Source organism: Urocitellus parryii, chromosome 11 (genome assembly GCF_045843805.1).
Source record: "Urocitellus parryii isolate mUroPar1 chromosome 11, mUroPar1.hap1, whole genome shotgun sequence".
Classification (NCBI taxonomy): Eukaryota; Metazoa; Chordata; class Mammalia; order Rodentia; family Sciuridae; genus Urocitellus; species Urocitellus parryii.
The window spans coordinates 14,130,009-14,145,270 of NC_135541.1; the positions used below are offsets into that span (position 1 = coordinate 14,130,009).

The 15,262-nt window shown below is 54.1% G+C and overlaps 1 protein-coding gene across 3 annotated transcripts in view; it reads right to left on the reverse strand.

Annotated features, from left to right (window-relative positions):
• The window catches only part of Asap3 (ArfGAP with SH3 domain, ankyrin repeat and PH domain 3), a 44,060-nt gene that overhangs the window by 8,174 nt on the left and 20,624 nt on the right, over window positions 1-15,262 (reverse strand). For all 3 annotated transcript variants that reach the window (XM_026403608.2, XM_026403607.2, XM_026403606.2), the window contains exons 2-12: window positions 13,830-13,902; window positions 13,605-13,750; window positions 11,739-11,813; window positions 10,592-10,641; window positions 3,826-3,937; window positions 3,531-3,616; window positions 3,065-3,140; window positions 2,827-2,913; window positions 2,569-2,678; window positions 1,381-1,450; window positions 1,013-1,100 (exon numbers count right to left, since the gene is read on the reverse strand). In XM_026403608.2, coding sequence (XP_026259393.2) covers window positions 1,013-1,100; window positions 1,381-1,450; window positions 2,569-2,678; window positions 2,827-2,913; window positions 3,065-3,140; window positions 3,531-3,616; window positions 3,826-3,937; window positions 10,592-10,641; window positions 11,739-11,813; window positions 13,605-13,750; window positions 13,830-13,902 — 973 coding nt within the window. The remainder of the gene's footprint in view (window positions 1-1,012; window positions 1,101-1,380; window positions 1,451-2,568; window positions 2,679-2,826; window positions 2,914-3,064; window positions 3,141-3,530; window positions 3,617-3,825; window positions 3,938-10,591; window positions 10,642-11,738; window positions 11,814-13,604; window positions 13,751-13,829; window positions 13,903-15,262) is intronic.

Genomic DNA, 15,262 nt, shown 5'->3' on the forward strand with positions numbered 1-15,262 from the left:
TGTGACAGCGGAAGGCTGGGGGGGCAGTGGCTCACGCCTATAATCCCAGCAGCTGGGGAGGCTGAGACAGGAGGATTGCGAGTTCAAAGCCAGCCTCAGCAACCTCCAAAGTAGTATTCCAAGGAGCCTGCCTCTATGGAAAGCCCAGGTTTCCGAGTCAGGGCACAGTGCCCAACCCCCATCCCCAAGCCTAGGCAGGGTCCCCTCTAAACCTACTGCCACCACCCCATTAGGCTCTCAGCCTCTTGCCTAGTCTCTCTGCTTTCCACATCCTCCCCTCACCCAGCTTTTACCAGCTCCCATCCTTGTGCCTAAGATTCTAAGACCCCCATGGCTCCCTACTGCCAGGGAATAAGGTTTGAACCTTTAAAATGGCATTCCCAGGCCCACCACCCACGACTCCTCTGTGAACCCTCCACGCTGGCCAGCCTGGCTCCTACTTCCATGTCTATCATGGTGGCAATCCTGTCTCCTGAAGGCCACCCCACCCCCAAACCCTATATGCTCTATGTCCTTTAAGGCTAAATTAAAATGCTCTCTCCTCCCAGCAGCCCTTCCTGGTTCCCCATGGCAGGGCAGGCCTGTCCCCTCCGAGTCCTCCATGGAACTCTGTGTTTCACTCTCTCTGGACACGCCCCCTGGGCCACAGTCCCGGGAGCCCCCTCACATCCCTGCTGGAGACGACTCCCTGACCAGTCTTTCTCGGCCTTACCCACCTCACATAAAGGGCTCCAAAGGAGAAGTGAAAATTTAAATAAATAACAGTTTGGAAAGCCAGATCACCCAAAGCCATGCAAATATGCATCACCTGATGATCACGCTTACCATGGAAAGGGGTTCATTTTAATGCTGGACGTGATGGGAGGTGAAGCTGCTAGAACGGAGCCAGGGCCTGTGGGGTTCTAGGCCTGGGGCAGCAGCCACTGCACACCAGGAATGCACAGATCCCACCAACCTCTGTGAGAAGCCCTGGGCAGTTGTGGGGAGGAGGCAGGAGGCAGGGGACACTCACGGGTCACCAGATGGAAGCACTTTTTCTCCTCAGGGTTTGGCCTCACTTGGCACGTCAGCAGGGTCAGCTTCACTGGGGGCCGGTTTATCTGCAGCATTTTGGGGGTGAAGGATGTACAATCTACCCTATGGACCTCCAGAACTCCTGAGGCCTCAGCTTCCCAATCTGTTAAATGGGCATGATGATCCTGTCCCAGTTATGTCTCCCCTCTCCCAGAATCTCAAGGGCGAGGACTGTAAATCATGGCTAAGCTGGGGGCTCTAGGTCCCACACTTTCTTCTATGAGGGGTCTCCAGTTCCCTGATCCAGTTTTGGGAGCCAATCTTGGAGGATCATCTGCCTGCTCAGAACACCAGGGGGAGCCTCACAGTGCTGTGTGAGATGGTCAGGCAGCCATACTTGACTCCACACTTCCTCTTCTGCCAGACTCTTCGAATCCTGAGGGCCAGAGGGATAGAAAGACAGGGACCAAGCCTCATCACCTCTGTGACCTCTCACCACATCTCTTTCTCTTCCCTCTTCTGATCCTTACTCTTCATTCTATGGGTTCCCCCACTGTGTGTGTGGGGGGGAGGGGTTGCTGGGGATTGAACCCAGGGCCTTGTCCATGCTAGGCAAGCACGCCACCAAACCTCCATGGGTCCCCTTCTGATGCAGGAGACCCAGTTCTGCCCTCAGGAAGCTCCTGTGAGACGGAGGAAGGGCTCTGCTCTCTGTGAATCCTTATTCTAAAGGGGATGATGTGGCTGTGGCCCCCCAAGAGCTCTAAGGCTGATGGAGGAGACACCTCTCACACCTCAGGGAGTGCCCAGTCTGAGAGGAGGCACAGGATCTCGACCACCACAGATGCATTGTGGTCACACTAAGCAAGATAAGTACAAAACCCCAGAAATAAACAAATCCATGCTTCAAAGCTACTTAACACTTCTCCTTCAGAGTTCAATATTCCCTGGTTTCTTCCAGAGTTTTTCTTTTTGGATAAAAACTGATTAGTAAGCAGAAATGCGAATACACTCTATAAAGGCCTTTGTTTTTTTTTTTTTCTTTTTTTTTTTTTTTTAAGAGAGAGTGAGAGAGGGGAGAGAGAGAGAGAGAATTTTTTTTTTAATATTTATTTTTTAGTTCTCGGCGGACACAACATCTTTGTTGGTATGTGGTGCTGAGGATCGAACCCAGGCCGCACGCATGCCAGGCGAGCGCGCTACCGCTTGAGCCACATCCCCAGCCCCTATAAAGGCCTTTGTGTTTCACACTTTTTGCTTGTTTGGCACCAGGGAGCAGGGCACAGTCAACACTTTCATTTTGGGCATATTCAGTACAGTGTAGAGATTAAGGATGAGAGCACAGCAAGTGCTCAGTGTTCACTGCTGCTGTTCTTTGAGTTAAGAACCAGTGACCCAAAGGGCAGCTGCCCTTTGATGATTCTGCACAGAGTGGAGGGTCCTGGAACCCTCTAGGTCTTAACAAACGATACGGTCCCTGTGGGCAGCTTCCCTAACCCTGTCGCTTCCTAGGCTGAGCCTTTGGGTAGGTTGTAAGCTCTTGGAGACACTTACCCATCGCTCTTCTTATACAGAAAGCCCACTTTCTCCGTCCCAAACTGCTTGTTGCCTTGGTGCTGGTGAATGCTGTAGCCGCCCCCAGAGTTCTTCCGGCTCAGGTGCTCCTGTCCCTCAGACATGCAGAGGAGACCTCAGGACCTCTGGGAGGGATGACCCCATTCTGCAGGGGCTCATTAGGGGGTCTTCCCTCTCCCTCCCTCCGTGGTGGGCCCTGGAGGAGGGCATTCCTTTCAGGATGGTTCAGGGACTGACCTCTCTGTTCTCCAGCTGCAGGGTCCCTCGGAGGGAGTCCCGGAGCTGGGCCAACTTCTGTAGCTCCTCCTCCTGGGCTTGACGCAGCTGTGGGACGGAGGATGACGGAGGACGGAGGCCATCACCAGCCAGCGGATGGCCCAGAGCCAGAGCAGCAGGGCAGTGCCTCCCTTACAAGGCAGATTTTCTCCAAGGACAGGGGGCTTGGCTACGTGCCCAAGGGTGAGACCCGACTTACTGCATGTACGGAGGCTGCCAGCTTCTCGATGAAGGGGGACAGGCTCTGAGCTGCCTTCCAGCCATCTTGGAAAAAGCTAAGAGATGCCAGAGGCCAAACAGGGATCCAGAGAGAAGAAATTGAAAATGAAGCCAGACGTGTGGAGGAAGGTGCTCAGGGACCACAGGGCGTGGGAGCTGATGGTCAAGAGCAGACATGCAGAGGCAGGGGTCTGGCTGCGGATCCCAGTAACTAGCTGTGCCATCTTGGGCTTAGGTTTCTTTTACAAAATGGGGACAATCACTACATCTGCTCACTGGGGTGTTGGGGACCCAGTGAGACCATGTGTGTGTGAAGTCCCTAGTGCCTGACACATGGTGGCACTCCAAGATGAGCTGAGGAAATGCTGCCAGTGAGGTCCAGATATGGAGACCCTGGAGAGGCCTTGCTGTGACCTGCAGGGCTGGGGTGGGGTCGGGGTACCTACTTGTGCTGGGCGTGGAAGAACTTGATGAGGCTCTGGAGGAAGTCGGGGCCTTGTTTCATCTGACTCTCCCCAGCTTTGAGCAGGTACTGGGGGGAGGGGGATCAAGGGCGTGTGACGTGAACCCAGGCTGGATCCTGAGGACAAGGGCAGCAGTCCCCACCCCAAGCTAATCCTCTTGGCCATGACTAAGCTTTGATGACACCCCACAGGCCATTTAGACAGGACCTGAGCTGGGCCTGTGACTGGGCCCTGGGAGGTCAGGAAAGGCAGCCAGGAAGACACCCTGTCCCCTTACCTCACACATGTGCAGCTGGAAGACACGTCGCTCCCGCTGTGTGTCCTGGGTCACCTCCCCTGGGCTACCTCCTGTCACCCTGGCCCGATCTCGCTCCTTCTCCAGCCTGGCCCTGGGCCATAAGGGAAGAGAGGCCTGAATGACTACAGCCTCACCATCCGCCATCCCTCCGGCCTACTTTCTGCCCCTCACACAGGAGCAAGGGGGCCGCGCAGAGCCTGAGGACCTTCTCTGTGCTTGCTGGGTGCTCAGGCTGGGGACAACAGAGGGCGAGGGAGACTCCAGGACTCCAGAGGGTGGCAGGGGAGAAAGACACAACCAAATCACAGCAGAGTGACAGGCAAGCGCAGCGGGGGAGCAGATCTTGTCCTGGCTGCTAAGAAAGTGATGCTAGTGCTGGGATCTGAAGCCGGGGCTGAGCTAGGAGGAACTAGGGCTGGGCAGGGGGACGGGGTCATGGTGGCCCAAGGCAGGAGAGCTCGGGGGCTCCTGGAGAGGGACAGGGAAGGGGTGCTGGCTGAGGTGATGAAGGGCCAGACCCTCCAGGGCCTGCTTCAGACTCATTGAGATTTGGTCTTCAGCCAAGAGCAATGGGCAAGGTCTAAAGGCTTCTGGGCCAGAGTTGAGAGGCGGAGATGAAGACCAGGTGGGACCTGGGTGACCGATTCTAATCAGCTGGAAGGATTTTGTAGGTGAGATGACCACAAAGTACCTTCATTCTTTTGTGTCTATTCAGCTTCCCATTTAAAGCTTAGAAAACCGTTGTCCTGGGCTGGGGTGCAGCTCAGTGGTACAGCACTTGCCCAGCATGCGCGAGGCCCTGGGTTCCATCCCCAGCATCCAAAACAACAAACCAAAAACCACCTGTGTTCTTTTCTCATTAAGTGGAGTCAGACAGTGCTTCCCATCCTGGGCAACCTGGGCCTTCCTCTGTGGGTCCCCAGGGCAGGCCATTTTCCCTGTTTGGGGATGGGGGGTGTGTGTGACTGGGTTCCTAAAAATGCCACGCCCATCAGACACCCACCAACAGCCACCTCTCAGGCTGGGTGCATGCGATCAGGAATTCCATGGAAAGCAGACATCTGACTACCGATTCCGCTCCCGAGGCACCAGCCCGAGCAGAGGAGGCGGGCCTGGCTGCTTGTCAACCGCATGACTTTCCCCTCTGAGTCTCAATCTCATCTGGAAAATGGGGATCCTCTGCACTCAGGGCTGGCACACAGAGGACCCAGCGGCCACTGTTTAGGCCCGTCCAGGCTTCGGCCTTCCTGTATGGAAGCTGAGGAACAGGGGTCCGCACTGGATCTCAGGTCCCTCTGGCCTTCCCCAGGTAGTGTTTGGACACAGGATCTGTCCCTGGAGAGCTGTAGGGCTGTTTCTGGATCCTGGACCTACAGATGGTTTTGCCAGAGAATTCAGTTCTCCACGGGGGCTGTCTGGTGGGCTGTGTGTTCAGCAGTACCCCTGACCTCTACTCACTGGCCCTGGCAGCAAGACAGCCAGACCTGTCTCCTGACCCGGCCAATGTTCCCCCCGGGGGGAGGGGGGAGGGTGTGGTCCTGGGTGGAAACCCCTGCTCCAGAGCAGGAAGGACTGGAAGGAGTTATTTTCCATTTTCCTAAAGATACAATACCCCAAGTGGGAGTTCATAGAGGGTGGAGGGGGGGTGGGGCTGGGGGTTAGGCGAAGATGAGCTGCAGAAAGGGGAAGCAATGGATGATCCACAGCATGTTAGCTACAAGGTGCCTGGAGACTGGCCAAGGAGGGAACAACAGTCCACAGCTTGGTTGGGAGGGCAATCTCCCAGGGTAGACTATTGTCATATCTTTCAATACTGAAAAAGGAAAAATTAGCTAACTGTTGATCAACAGGAAGTGGTTAGAAAAATTATGGTATATCCATATATAGGAATACTATGCAGTTGTTAAAAAGGCCAAATATCACATATCTTGACATGGAAACTATCTGCTCCAGAGTTAAGAGGATAAAAAGCAAGCCCCAGTATAGTACAGTGTTAGAAATGTGTGCTTGGATATAAACAGCAGCTCCTTCACACACTCAAGTTTTATAAAATCTAAGCTTCAGTTTCCTCGTTTTGAAAAAGAAAATAATGACACCTAGTGCTTGGCTGTGATGCATGGGAAACATGGAGTGTGGTTCTGGCACATGGTAAGCCCTCAACAATGGCAGGATTATGATGATGCTAGTGAGGGCAATGATGACATTAGAGTAACAACTATTGGTGGTTCCTTTTACTTTTTTGTGAGTCTCTTGCTGGACATCAAGCTGAAGGCCTCTTGCATGCTAAGCACATCTCTATCACTGGGCTGTACCCCCAGCCCCCATGGTGATTCCTTGTAGACAGATTTTTTTTTTTTAGCATAGGGTCTTTTCCTCCTTTCCTTCTCTTTCCCTCCTCCCTTCCCTTCCCTCTAGTAGAGATTAAAAGATGGAACTACTTTGTTCAGGATGAAGATAAACTGTAAAGTACTACGCATGGCTTTGTCAATTACAGTTCTATCCTTCAGCCTCGGCTGGGGAAATTCACAGAGGTCTTCCCTATAAGGTTTGACTGGGATCCTGAGATGACCTGACACACCTTAAATCAATAGTTGGGGAATTGCTTCCACCCAACTCTCCAGAATAATGAGCCCCGCTCCCTCCCGGTCCTTGAAGGTCACTATATTTTCTAAACACTTCAAACATTAGGAGTATTTTAATTTCCTCTCAGAGGAGTCGCAGCAGAAGGAATGAGGAGAAGTCAAGAGTGAAAAGTGTTAGGATGCCAGTAATGAGGCCCTAGGACAGAGATGATGGCAGAGGGGCGTCTGGGGCCAAGCCAGGGTGGGGACAGGTACGAGGGTGCAGGGAGAAAGGAAAGGGAGGGTCCTCGAAACGGATCATGCAGCTGCCAACCCAACACCACCTCGAGCCAGCTTCCCTGGGCCACCCCTTCCCACCATCCAAACAAAGCCACCCGTTTTCTCTACCACCTCTGTGCAGAGACCCTCGCGGTGCCACTGTCACCTTGCACTTTAGTCATTTACCGAGCCCTTTCCAGTCTTGTCTTACAAATCTGTGGTGTCGTATTTTCCTCCCCATTGGCCCATAAATCTGAGGGTAGCAACAGCACCTTTCCCAGCCAGGGGAGGAGATCTGATAACAGAGGCAAACAGCTTATCCCCATCCCGGGCACAAAGGAAGCTCTTAATAAGAATTAGAGGTACAAAGTTTTATTGTTTTTTCTTTTCTTTCTTTCTTTCTTTTTTTTTTATACTGGGGATTGAACCCAGGAGCGCTTTACTACTGAGCTACAACCCCAACCCTTTTTATTTTTTATTTTAACACAAGAGTCTCACTAAGTTGCTTAGGGCCTTGCTAATGAGATCCTCCTGCCTCAGCCTCCTCAGCCACTGGGATTACAGGTGTGTGCCACCATGCCTGGCATACTAATTATTTTTAAGCACTAATTTCATACCAGGCACTCTGCAAGGCCCTTGACAAACTGAAGTAGTAACCCATGTAATAGGGCTCATCACCCCATTTTATAGGGGAGCCTGAGGCTAAGGTGGTAAGTCACTTGTTCAAGTCCCGAGGCCCTTTGGTGGTGGAGGCAGGATTTGAACCCTGTCTCTCTGATGCTAGAGCCTTAGGGGCAGCACTGGTGACCAGCACTGTGGCTCAGCTTTGTTATTCCTTCCTTCCTGGTCTTCTTCCCACTGCCACCTGGTGACAGTCACACCATCTTTTGTGAGAGGCCACAGTGAGAAACCATTTTACAAAGACAAAGCTGAGACCCAGAGAAGGGAAATAACTTGCTCAAGGCCACAAACTGGTCATGGGACATGCTAGGGACAGACGTCTGGGCTCCAGGCTCTAGGGCCCCTCCTGTGTTGTCAGGAGCCAGCTCAGGCTCAGAGGGACAGTCAGTGAGTGTTTGATGACTAGAAGTTCTGGGTGCTTTATGGGCACCGTGCCTGTCTGACCTCCACGGCTTCACAGCCCAAGAAACACACCTGTACAGGGAACACAGGATGTCCCTGGCCTTGCACAGGCCAAGACACCTTTCCCAGGGCTGGGATTATGGCTCAGCGATAGAGCGCTCGCCTCGCACAGGCGGGACCCGGGTTCTATCCTCAGCACCACATAAAAATAAAGGCATTGTGGGCTGGGGATGTGGCTCAAGCGGTAGCGCGCTCGCCTGGCATGCGTGCGGCCTGGGTTCGATCCTCAGCACCACATACCAACAAAGATGTTGTGTCCGCCGAGAACTAAGAAATAAATATTAAAAATTCTCTCTCTCTCTCTCTCTCTCTCCTCACTCTCTCTTTAAAAAAAAAATAAAATAAAGGCATTGTGTTGGTCCATCTACACCTAAAAAATAAATATATATATAAAAGACACCTTTCCCAGCATCCCTGGGAGAAATGGAACCTCTTCCTGTCTGAAGAGCCTGGGGTGAGGTTCCAGGGTATTTTACAAATGCCATATGCCCTGGGCCCCTCCAGCTGGTGCCCAGGCTGGTCTGGTGAGAATGTGCTGGAATTTTACAGCTCACTAATAACTGACTAACCTTGGAACCTTCCATGAAAAGGAAGGTGGACAGTCACCTGTGTCAGGAAATGTCATTCAAACTGTGGCTCTGTGGCAGAAGCCAGGGGACCAGGTAGCCCTGGGTCCCAATGCAGGACCTGTCAATAACTCACTGAATCACCCTAGCCAAGCCCCTTTTTCCATCAACTAAATGAAGTCTTTTTAAAATTGAAATCTTATGGGAAAGCTCAATATAGAAAGCTAGTAAAAGCAGCCAGGTGTGGTGGGGAACGTCTATAATCCCAGCTGCGTAGTAGGCTGGGGCAGGAGCATCACAAGTTTGGAGCCTGCCTCAGCAACTAGTGAGACCCTGTTTCAAAATAAAAAATAAAAGGGCTGGGGATGGAGCTCCATGGTAAAGCGCCCCTGGATTCAATTCCAGATACCACACACACAAATAGTAAAAAAAGATGTGTTTGAGGGAGATCCGCCAGGTAGAGATTCTTCTTTCTACTTGGTAATTGAGGCCCTGAAAGGCTGAGATAACTCAGAAGAGGCCACATGATCCCATAGCAAATCGTAAAGACAAGTGGAGCCTACAACCCCACCACCTGTCCCTGGGCCTCTAAAAAGAGCAGATGGCCATGCCCCATCTCAGGCAGGGTGAGGCCCACTGGGGAGGGCCAAACCTCCACCCTTCAGTCCCCAAAGCCACGCCCACAGCTGGGGTTGGAGCAGCTGAGGAGGGAGGAGGCGTGGCCAGCTCTGGGAGCTGGAAAAACAATAAATGCTCCAGGATCTATCTCTTGGAATGGATCCTAGAGAAGTAATTATGGGTGGGAGCAAATATTTAGCTCCAAGGATGCTTACCCAATGATAAGCAGATTAAATCCATCATGGACAGACTGAATACATCCTGGTTATGCACACGTTGGCAAACCCTGCACCCACTAAGAGACGCTGCATGAGAAGCTGCAGTACGCAGGAGAGGGTCATGATGTATTTTCAAGTGAAGAAAGTAGATTAAAAACAGTTGCTTATTATGATCTAAATTTTGTAAAGATACTTCAATCGGATAAAGAAAAATAAATGGAAAAATGTTAATACTTCAGGCTAAAAAACTAAGGATTTTTCTAGCTTTTTGATAGTTTCTTCTTGAAAGACACTACCTGTTGAAATAATAAAATTACAGTGCTAACCATCCCTTATTAAAAAAAAAAAAATCAAGCTGGGCCTGCTACTATAGCCACAGGTGCTCAGGAGGCAGAAGGACGGCGTTGGAGGCCAGTCACAGCAACTTAAAAAGGTCTTAAGCAGCTTAGTGAGACCCTGTTTCAAAACCAAAAAAGACTGGGACAGCACTTGTCCAGGGTGAGTGAGGGCCTGAGTTTGATCCCCAGCATGGGTTTGGGGGAGAAAAAAGAAACAACAGGGAAATATTAGATACCCCCCACCACAGTCCTTTCCTAGGATGATTCAAGTTTTCCTATTTTGCTTTCCTGTATTGTCTACATTATGCATAACAAACATGCATTGCTTTGGTAAACTTGCAAGAGAAAATACGATTTTACCAAGAATAAATGTCACTGAGCTATGGCCTGACTGGACCCTGGACAGAGACCTTGGAAAACACGAGGAGCCTCTGCTTGGGAAGAATTGGTCACTGGGTGCCTGAGGCCCCTCCTGTCCCATGCCATCCCAGTCGCTGCATGGAGATGTGCAGCATGGTGTGCACACACAGGAAGCCTGGCTGTGACACCAGCCCCCCCCCGCCCCGCCCACGTTAACTACATGTTGACAGACACCACCTGGCACTGAGGAGTGAGGAGCTGGCAGTGTGGGCCCCAGCTCTGCGTGGCCTTGGGCAAGTGACTTAACCTGAGTCCCCAGTGCCTCCTCTGGTAATGGAGACACTAACAGCCCCTCACAGGGCTGGGCGATGCACATTCTGTGGCTGGCATGTGGGGATGTTCCGTCCCCACCCACAGTGGCACCACCGAGCAGGCAGTCTGAGGCAAGCATCCCGGGGTCCCTTCCTCTGTGGTCTTGTGACCCAGACCCAGACCCCAGCCAGGCCTGGGCATAAAGCACCCGCTGCGAGGGCCTCCAGACAGCCAGAGGCCACGTGCTCCGGTGCCAAGTCCCTGCAGTACTTAGGGTCAGCTGGACATCCAGCCTCCTGCTGCGATGCAAGCACAGCCTCCTGGACAAACCGCCCGCCGCGGCCACTTACATCCGGGCTTCGTAGTCCTTCCAAGCCTTCTCCAGCTGCTTTTTGGAATCCTGTAGTTTAAAAAAGAACAATTTGCTCAGAAAGAAGCTTGGGTTCCACAATAAACAGGACACTCTGCCTTCAGGGGGACACTCGACCTTCAGGGGACCCCACCCCTGCATTCCCTGGTGCTGCTCACAGCCATTCTCCAACCAACCCTTGCCCCATGGCCCCAACTACAGACCTCTCCCACCAGGAGGCCCAACTGGCACCACTGTTCAGGGCTCCACGCCTTCTCCCACCCAACTGTCTCCTCCCCAGAGCTGCAGGAATCAGGGTGGGTGGGCCCTGGCCAGGGGCATGGGAGACTTTTGGACTATGTCTTGTCACTCAGAAGATGGAGATGAGCCATGAGAATAGGGACCCGAAGATGAAGGTCAAACTCCTGACCTAACTTTTGCCCATCATTTTCTCCTGCCTGGTACTCTTTTCGGGAAGGGCACAGGTCAAAAAACATGCACAGAGAAGTTGAGAAGTCTCCAAAAGGCCACACAGCCAGCCAGCAAGACCTGGCTGACCCCCTGGCTCATCTGGACCTCCTCCAGCTGGGTTGCTCACACCCTTCTGAACAGCCTTGGCTTCTAAGGAGAAATGCCACTTGTCTGGTTTGGGTAGTTCCCAGGCTGGTGCGCCGCAGCCTAGGGAGGGAGGGAACCCTCTCAGGGGAGTATGGCTCCTCCCTGGGCCTTTTGGCACAAACTGCCAGGGAGATCATCGTCACCTTCTTTGAACTCTACGCTGCACTGATTTGGACTGTCAGGCACACAGACAGCAGCTCTGGCAGGGGTTCAAGGTCCCTGGAGTCCCACCGGCTCCTCCAGGTGCCGACGAGGCGCACCACAGCAGCTCTCCCTCCGCAGTCCTGCAGGGGAGGCCATGGCGCCTACAGAACCACCTGGCGCGCCCTGGTCAGAACCGCAGGAGGCATCTCACATCAGGGGCCTGGCAGATGGTGGGACTGTCCTCCCAAGGGCAGTGGTATGGGGGTCAGAACTCCCACCGTGACAGCCCTCATTCACCTTCAGCCTCAGCCCTCAGCCTGCCCTGCCACCCCGAGGTCTCCAGGGCACCCCCTTCCCTGCACCCGCCCTGCTCCCTGCAGGCTCACCTGCCGCCCGTCCCTCAGTGGTCCCTTCATCAAACTGTCCAGAGGGAAAGAGACAATGTTGTTCAGGTTCTGAACCTGGAAAAAGCAGAGACCCCCCACCGCACCTTGGGTGACTCCTGCCCTGGCCCAAGGGCTCAGAGCACAATGAAGCGTGGCCAGGAAAGGGTGCAGGAAACAGGGATGGAGGGCAGGGGGCGTCACAGGGGTGTCAGGTCAGCACCCCCACCCCGCCTCCTGCTCCAGGAGGCCCCACAGCCAGACTCCTCCCTGCTCCTTGCAAGGGCCCGCCCACCCCACGCCTCCCCTGACTCTCCATGGCCTGTGGGGGACTCTGCATCTCCCCTTCCTGCGGAAACCCAGGATCAAGACACCACCCTGGGCCAGGGGAAGGCTATCCTTCTGCTGATCCTGGGCCTGCGTGGTCATCTTGCCCACTAGGCAGAGACAGAGACACCAGAGAAAGGGACAAAGCCTAAAGCCAACTGCACGGACTCCCCTTCACAGGGGCAGTGAGTTCCCTGCTTAATAGTTTTTTGAGTTGGTGTCTGTATTTGGCAACCCAAAGAAACCTGGCTGATGTTTTAGCCCAGCTTTTGGGGTGCAGTCCCGCTCCTCCAGGAGGCCTCTGCGGACCGCCCGGGGCTGCCCACCCTTCCCCACTAGGCTGACCCACGGCTGCTGCTCCCCACCATCCCTCGCCTCAGCTTTCGTCTCCCCAGAGGGGAAGATCATGGCTCTAGAGGCAGTGTCTGACTCCTTCCTGTGCCACCGGCCCCTGGGACAATGTCCAGCCAGATGCAGACCCTCAGGGAAGCCGAGTTGGAGAGGAGAGGTGAGGTGAGGTGAAGGCAGAGGACATGGTCAAGGGCTCTGTGCAAGACCCTCTATGCAGAGATTTGATCATGACAGTTGACATGATGGAACCTGCTCCATCCTCACTTCCACTTTGAGGTGGCTGTCACTGTCATCCCATTTTACAGATGGGAGACCCGGGGCTCAGGCAGATTAAGTGTCATGGGACATGGGAGCAGCAGAGCAGGGTTTCCGAGCCAGAGCTGAGCCCAAGGCTAGGTGCTTGACCACAGGGCACCTGCCTTTTGGAGGTGACCTAGCCCCTGCAAGCCAGGGAGAACGTGGGGCAGGACTGGAGCAGATGACCAGGGCCAGGGGCCGGCAGGGAGGGGAGGCTTTCCTGGGGGCAGCACAGGGGCAGGGCTTGGGTGGCAGCCAGACAGCCTGGCTTCAGACCCAGCAGGCACCTCGGGCAAGCTGCCCAGCCCAGTCCTAGTCTGTAAAGTGGGGATAACAGCAACGCCAGGCGACAGAACCGTGCCGGGATCAAAGGACTTCACTCACTAAGAAGCGGGCTGGTCTCATGGGGTGGCTTCAAGCAGGAACTTAAAGGACCAGGGGAGCCTTACCCTAGAGGCCTTCGGGAGGAACCAGAGGCTGCTGGGCCTCGTGCAGGGGCTGAGAGGACTAGTTCGAGGATTTGAAGATGAAGCAGAAGCGACTGGGGAGGCAGAGGACACAGTGTGGGAAGAGAGGTGGCAGTGGTGATAGAGACAGGAACCTGGAGCCTGTCCCTCCCTGTCCCAAAGCTCCCGGGGACCCCTCCCTTGCATGGGGCTCTTCCCCGTCATGAGACCTCTCTGTCCCTGGGTGGAGAGAAAGAGAGAACAGAGAAGAGCTGGGCCGGAAGTCACAGAGAAAGGAGGCGTGTGCCAAAGCTGGGTGAGCAGGAGGGGTCAGGGGCCAGAGGCCAAGTGCAAACCAGAGGAGGAACTGACTCTTTCCTGGTCAGCTTCTTCCCACCTCTGGATTTACCCTAGGCTGAGGGCTGGTGAGGAAGGAGCAGGGCCTCACCAGGTTCTTGAAGAGTGCAGCCACCTCACGGGTGAACACGGCCAAGTTCAGAAAACCCGTGGACAGTTCGTGGCTGTTCTGAGACAGGTGACTGTTACCCAGGGACTCCACGGCCTCTCGGTACTGTTCCTCATTCTCCACGTGGCCTGCAGAGGGGGAAGGGAGCTCAAGAGCTTGCTGGAGGCTGGGCGGTTGAGCCCCAGGGGCCTAGGCAGGCTTGCTCACCCAGGCCAGAGCTGTGGATGGCCCGCACAGCCTTCTTTATTCTCTGCAGGATGGCTTGGTCTCCTTCCAGGACCTGGAAGCAAATGTGGAATGAGGGTCAGCATGCTGATCAGGAGAGGGTGCTTTCCTCAGGAACCCCCAACTCCACCATCCTACCCTCCAAACCCCTCCCTAGGGCCTCCCTGCACCCCCACCAAACATAAACAGACCACCCTCTTCCACCGGTCCACACAGAAGGCACCGGCCAGCCACGCGACCCTAGGAAGACCACAGATCTCTCCCAACCCAACGCCAGTCAAGTAAACAGCGAGTCAAAGGTTCGAAGGTGTGTGGCCCAGTGGGTACCAGGCCTGGGTTTGAATCTTGACTCAATCTAGAGTCAAGATTATCTTTTCCAAGCCTTAAGCGCCTTGTCTGTAAAATGGGGCTGACACTACAGGTTCTCGGAGTTGCTGGGAGGATCCATGATTTGACAAATGTGTACAGAAGGCTTAGCAACAGACCAGAGGAAGAATGTGGACAGCCCAGCACTTCTGAAAGACAGACGGGAGAACATTTGTTCCCTAATCCCAGGCTCAAGTAACAGTCATGTGAGCACCAGGAGAAAGAGGCCCCAGGACACCCTGGGTGGATAGTGGGCACTGGACACACTCAGGACCTGGGTCATTCCATTCCCACTGGGGAGCACTGGGGAGATGACGACCCCAGAGCCCGGGGGTGCAGAGTGACTGACCAGCTTGGGCCAGAGGACGTGAGGGTGAAGCAGACCACAGCCCAAGGCATGCGCATCCCAGATGGGAAACTTCCAGACTGCTGGCCTTCAACAGGACGGGAAGCTGCAACTTCACAAAACCCTCGTGCACGACAGGTGACTTGGAAAGCACAGAAAGTCAGGGCCACAGACAGGGAAACTGAGGCCAATAGAGAGGGCTCACCCAGAGTCACAGAGACGGAGGCAGAGCTGGGTTTCCGGGCACCCTGTGTAGCGCCCCATCTTATGCCATGGCCCCACATGACACCAGCCCCTGCTCTTTGTCCAGTGGCTGAAATGGGATCACTCTGATTTCCGAAGACCTACTTCAGTGTGGCAAGAGCATTGGGATGGTATCGCCAGAGACGAGATGAGCACAGGGCGGACTTGGAGGCTGTGTGGAGTGCTCTCTGGAGGCTTCTGGCTCGTGCAAAGCCTCTGGGGAAGGTGGGGAGGGGTGTCTGATTTTGAAGCCCCACCCTGGCCGGATGCTGGGTGACCTTGAGCAGATTGCCCTTGGTCCCCACCTTGAAACTTGGAAAGCCAAAAAGTAGTTGATTTAAGGAGTTATGACATCACTCCAAAAGACAGCAGCAGGTTAAAGATGTAAACAATTTCCAGAGACTTAGGGAAATCCCTAGAGGGTAGATCCTTGTGCTTAACACACAGAAGAAGCTCAGGA